The sequence below is a fragment of the Haplochromis burtoni genome, unplaced genomic scaffold (genome assembly GCF_018398535.1).
Source record: "Haplochromis burtoni strain Fernald_Lab_line unplaced genomic scaffold, NCSU_Asbu1 Contig_197, whole genome shotgun sequence".
Taxonomy (NCBI): Eukaryota; Metazoa; Chordata; class Actinopteri; order Cichliformes; family Cichlidae; genus Haplochromis; species Haplochromis burtoni.
In genome coordinates, this window is record NW_024582558.1 from 1,185,941 (window position 1) to 1,189,926 (window position 3,986).

The 3,986-nt window shown below is 38.5% G+C and overlaps 1 protein-coding gene across 6 annotated transcripts in view; it reads right to left on the reverse strand.

Annotated features, from left to right (window-relative positions):
• Positions 1–93, reverse strand: part of LOC102293794 (pleckstrin homology domain-containing family A member 7) — a gene marked incomplete at its 5' end in the record, with an annotated part of 81,122 nt that extends 81,029 nt beyond the window's left edge. For all 6 annotated transcript variants that reach the window (XM_014337892.2, XM_005935557.3, XM_042226117.1 and 3 more), the window contains 1 exon segment: positions 16–93. In XM_014337892.2, coding sequence (XP_014193378.1) covers positions 16–93 — 78 coding nt within the window.
• Between the last annotated feature and the right edge of the window lie 3,893 nt (positions 94–3,986).

The window sequence follows — 3,986 nt, forward strand, 5'->3', positions numbered from 1 at the left end:
GCATTAGTTACTCACTGCAGGATAAAATCCATGTTCTCTGGGGAAATCTGTCCAGTCACAGGATGTCGAAATGTGGTGGTCCTCTGGTTGTGACTGAAGTGACAGAAGGACAAGAGAGAAAACGAGAGAGGAGACAAAATTAGCAACTTTGGCTGCAATACAAACAGTGTTAGTGCATTATCCTGGATTTTCACCCTACTTTGTTTACAATTTCCACACAAGCCGAAAATTCCTCGGAGGAGTACACTTAACAGCTCTGTCCAACATCTCCACCCTGACAGGCGTTCGTCTCTGACTTTCCCAGCTCAGTGTAGAATGTGACGGGTGAATGCAGGACCCATCCCCACCCCCTCACCCCACCCAACCATCCTGTACAGCCTGTGTGGAGTAAAGTGTTGGGCTCAGCACAAATGTCAAACAGTACAGGCAGGCATGGGCCTCCATCAGTTATAGACTCAGTCTTTCTAACCCTCAGCTAGAGGGTAAAAGCATTCGACTATGTAAACAACACAGGATGGCATGACGATCAAAGCCTGTGCGAGTTTGTGTGCGTACATGTGTGTGATGGCACTTTTTCAGAATGTTTTTTTGCATTGAGAAAACACTGACAGAAAGCCTTACTCTACATATATTCAGACCCACAATGACTAATCAATTTGTAAGCTGACAGAAAATAAATCACAGGAACAGGGGCTTGAGCCTATTCCAGCTACCATAGGGCGAGAGTCGGGGTACACCCTGTACAGGTCACCAGTCTGTCACAGGGCTAACACAGAGAGATAGACAACCACACTCACATTTACACCTATGGGCAATTTAGATTTACCAATTAACATAACCCCACTAACTGCATGTCTTTAGACTGTGGGAGGAAGTCGGAGTACCTAGGGAGAACATGCAAACCCTACACAGATGGTGGAGTTGAACTCAGGACCTTCTTGCTGTGAGGCAAAAGTGCTAACCACCATTCTGCTAATAAAATGACATTTATTAAAAATAAAACAAGAAAAAAAGGAACAGCTCAGTGAGAGAAGTTAAAAGTTGCAATGTTGTAATCAAAAGTCCAATTTTCAAAATCAAACAACAATGAAGGAGCTGACAGGGTAAAGTACAAAAGTCTTCTCCAAATACAATCAGTGGGTCATGGCACAGTTTTCCATTCCACAGCAGCTCCAGTAACTCATGCTGTAAAGAATCCTGCTTGATATAGCGGAAGATCAAATCCTACGGGAGCATAAGGCTTCCCAGGGGAATAGATGACACGGCAGCAGCATGCTCCGTAACAGGGACCTACAATGTCATTATCGACTCACAGAACAACACTTACGAGACTAACACAAAGAAAGTTCTCACATCTGAATGCAGCAGCTTCTCTTCAGCTCACCTTGGCTATTGACTGCTGTTACAGTTTCCCTTTATGTCATGTGAATTACTTCCACCACTGCATCTACTATTGCTAAAAAAAGAAAGACATTCAAGGTGTTGTTTTTTTGGTTTATTTTGATTTTGTTTTTTTTAAAGCCAGCTCTCACTCACACTGCTTAAAAATGTGGCCATGATGTTGTTGTTGTTGTTTTTCTGCAGAAATGAAAAATTGAAAAGACATAAAAAAAAAAATAGGAAAAGTTATTCAAACTCTAACTCAGAACTATGACCATAGTTTTACCATAACTAGGATCCCTTTTTTTGTCTACTGTGTTGCAGGGAGAAGCTCTGAATTAATAATTGTCTGATCAGCAAGGAATGCTAATCGATCAGCTGTGGTGAGAATAGAGAAACAGACTGTTCTGACAGGCCTGTGAGTGTGTAAGTTATGCCTGAAACTCTCTCTAGGCAACAAATTCGACAACAGAGTGTCATCCGAGTTTACCGAGGGACACAAGTGACAATGTTTTGCAGGCTGCAGGAAGTAGATCCGTTTTTTTTGTTTTCAGAAATCATAATGAAACAAAACTGTCAACATGATTTGGTCATGGTGGTAATTTCTGAAAAGGTATGAAAATGCATGAGCTGTGACAAATCGTGTAAAGGGATTTCACAAAAATCTGTAGTATAATGGTTGCAAGCTTAACGGGGCTAACGGGATAAATATACCATTAACATCATTAATGGTTTAAAGCATTATGTAAAAGCAGTGTATTTCAGCAATTTAGATTTGGCAAACTATAAATGCATGATTTACAAAATGATTTTATTTGCAGTGATGAGAGGTGTAGGACTATATGTCATTAACACAAAAGTGCAAAACCTAATAGGTACATGCAGAATTCAAAGCAATCTTATGAAATTAAATGCAGCGTGCTAAATCTATTAACACTCTCGTTTTAGCTCACCATTAAATGGTCAAGGGGTGTTTTTGAATGCTGAGGTCACAGTCACCTCAAATCCTTTCAGTGGATGGATAAGTAAATTTGATTATATATTGATTGCACACATACAAACAAAGGCTTGTTTACTTCGGAGCTGATTTGGTCGAGCTGATTCGGAGCACTTCTCCAGGGGAAACTGATAAAGCCATATCGGACTATTCACAGAATATGAAGAAGAACAGCGTGTAAGTGTCCTGGAGGCTGTTTATCAGCGGCGGTGATTTCATTCAGCAGCGAGGTTCAAAATAGTACAAGATATAATAGGTGTGATAGTGTCACTTCAGAAAAACGTAGGCAATGAGGACCTGAGCTGTAAACGAAAAATGTTGAATCCAGTGCTAACAGCTTTATATAGCAAGCTTTTAATAATGTCCTTTCACACTGAAAATGAAAGACATTTTCGCAATGCACCTGACATCTCTGGGTTCTTTTGCTGCTAAGTGTATTTTGTGTATTTCCTTTCCTCTTTCACTCATTGCAATGTCTGTCATGGGGAGCTTTAGTAGACCTAAATAACAAAATATCACAAAAAATGACATGAAATGCAAAATAGATAATATCATAGAGTTGTGGTTGCCTTACAGACACCAATTTGACGTTAAAAATTTGAAATCTTAACACAGCCGTTTATTATTAGTTCTTTATTTTTCCAGGTAAAAAAAATGTCATTGAGATTAAAAATCTAATTTCCAAGAGAGACCTGGCAGAGACCTGAGTTTTTAAACATAAAGGCTACAATTCAGAAATATGCCTTTTGAGCATCAACAATCGAAGCTTACAGGACACCAAGTGCAGCAGATTTATTGACAAGTACAAAGCTTATTTTTATGCCTGGGTGATATCTGCAGGTGAAAGGTATTTGTAGTATTCTGTTGCTTCTGTCACTAAAAACGCATAGCACTCACTTCAGAAAAGATGATTAGATCTAGTGGAGATCTAATGGGAGCTACAGATGAGATTTCTGAGGCAGCCCCTAAGAGGTGTAGTTTCTTTTGTCCGTGCAGCTGCTTCAGTTTTCCCTTCAGGAGAAGCTTCTCGTATGGGTGTCGGTGGGAGCAATGGTCAACAGGAAATCCGTGAGAAATTAATGCGAACTGAGGCCTATAAGTCTATTTTTTTAATGTTTGGTGACCCTCACAGATTAAAAATAATGCTTCATACTTAGTGTTATAGTTGTTTGCTATAGATAAGTATCTAGTAGTAAAGGGTCAATTTTGTTAAATCCTAATCCTAAGTGACAGCTAACTTTACAGTTTTGTTTACTACATTAGCCATCATTAGCTAGCAGTGTTGGTCAAGTTACTTGAAAAAAGTAATCAGTAACTAATTACTGATTACTACCCCAAAAAAGTACTCCTGTTACTTTACTGATTACTTATTTTCAAAAGTAATTAATTACTTAGTTACTTAGTTACTTTTTAAAAACACGATTTACAACCTGAAGAGGTGATAAAGCGATAGATCTGTCAGCCCAATTCTACTTTTTCTACATGATCCATCATACAAAATGTAATCAAATGGAAAAGTCTCTTTTTTTTACTTGTTTTATCAGTTTTAATCTTTTAACTTTATGCATCAAGCAAAAATTTAATTATATGCAACATTCTCTGACTTGAA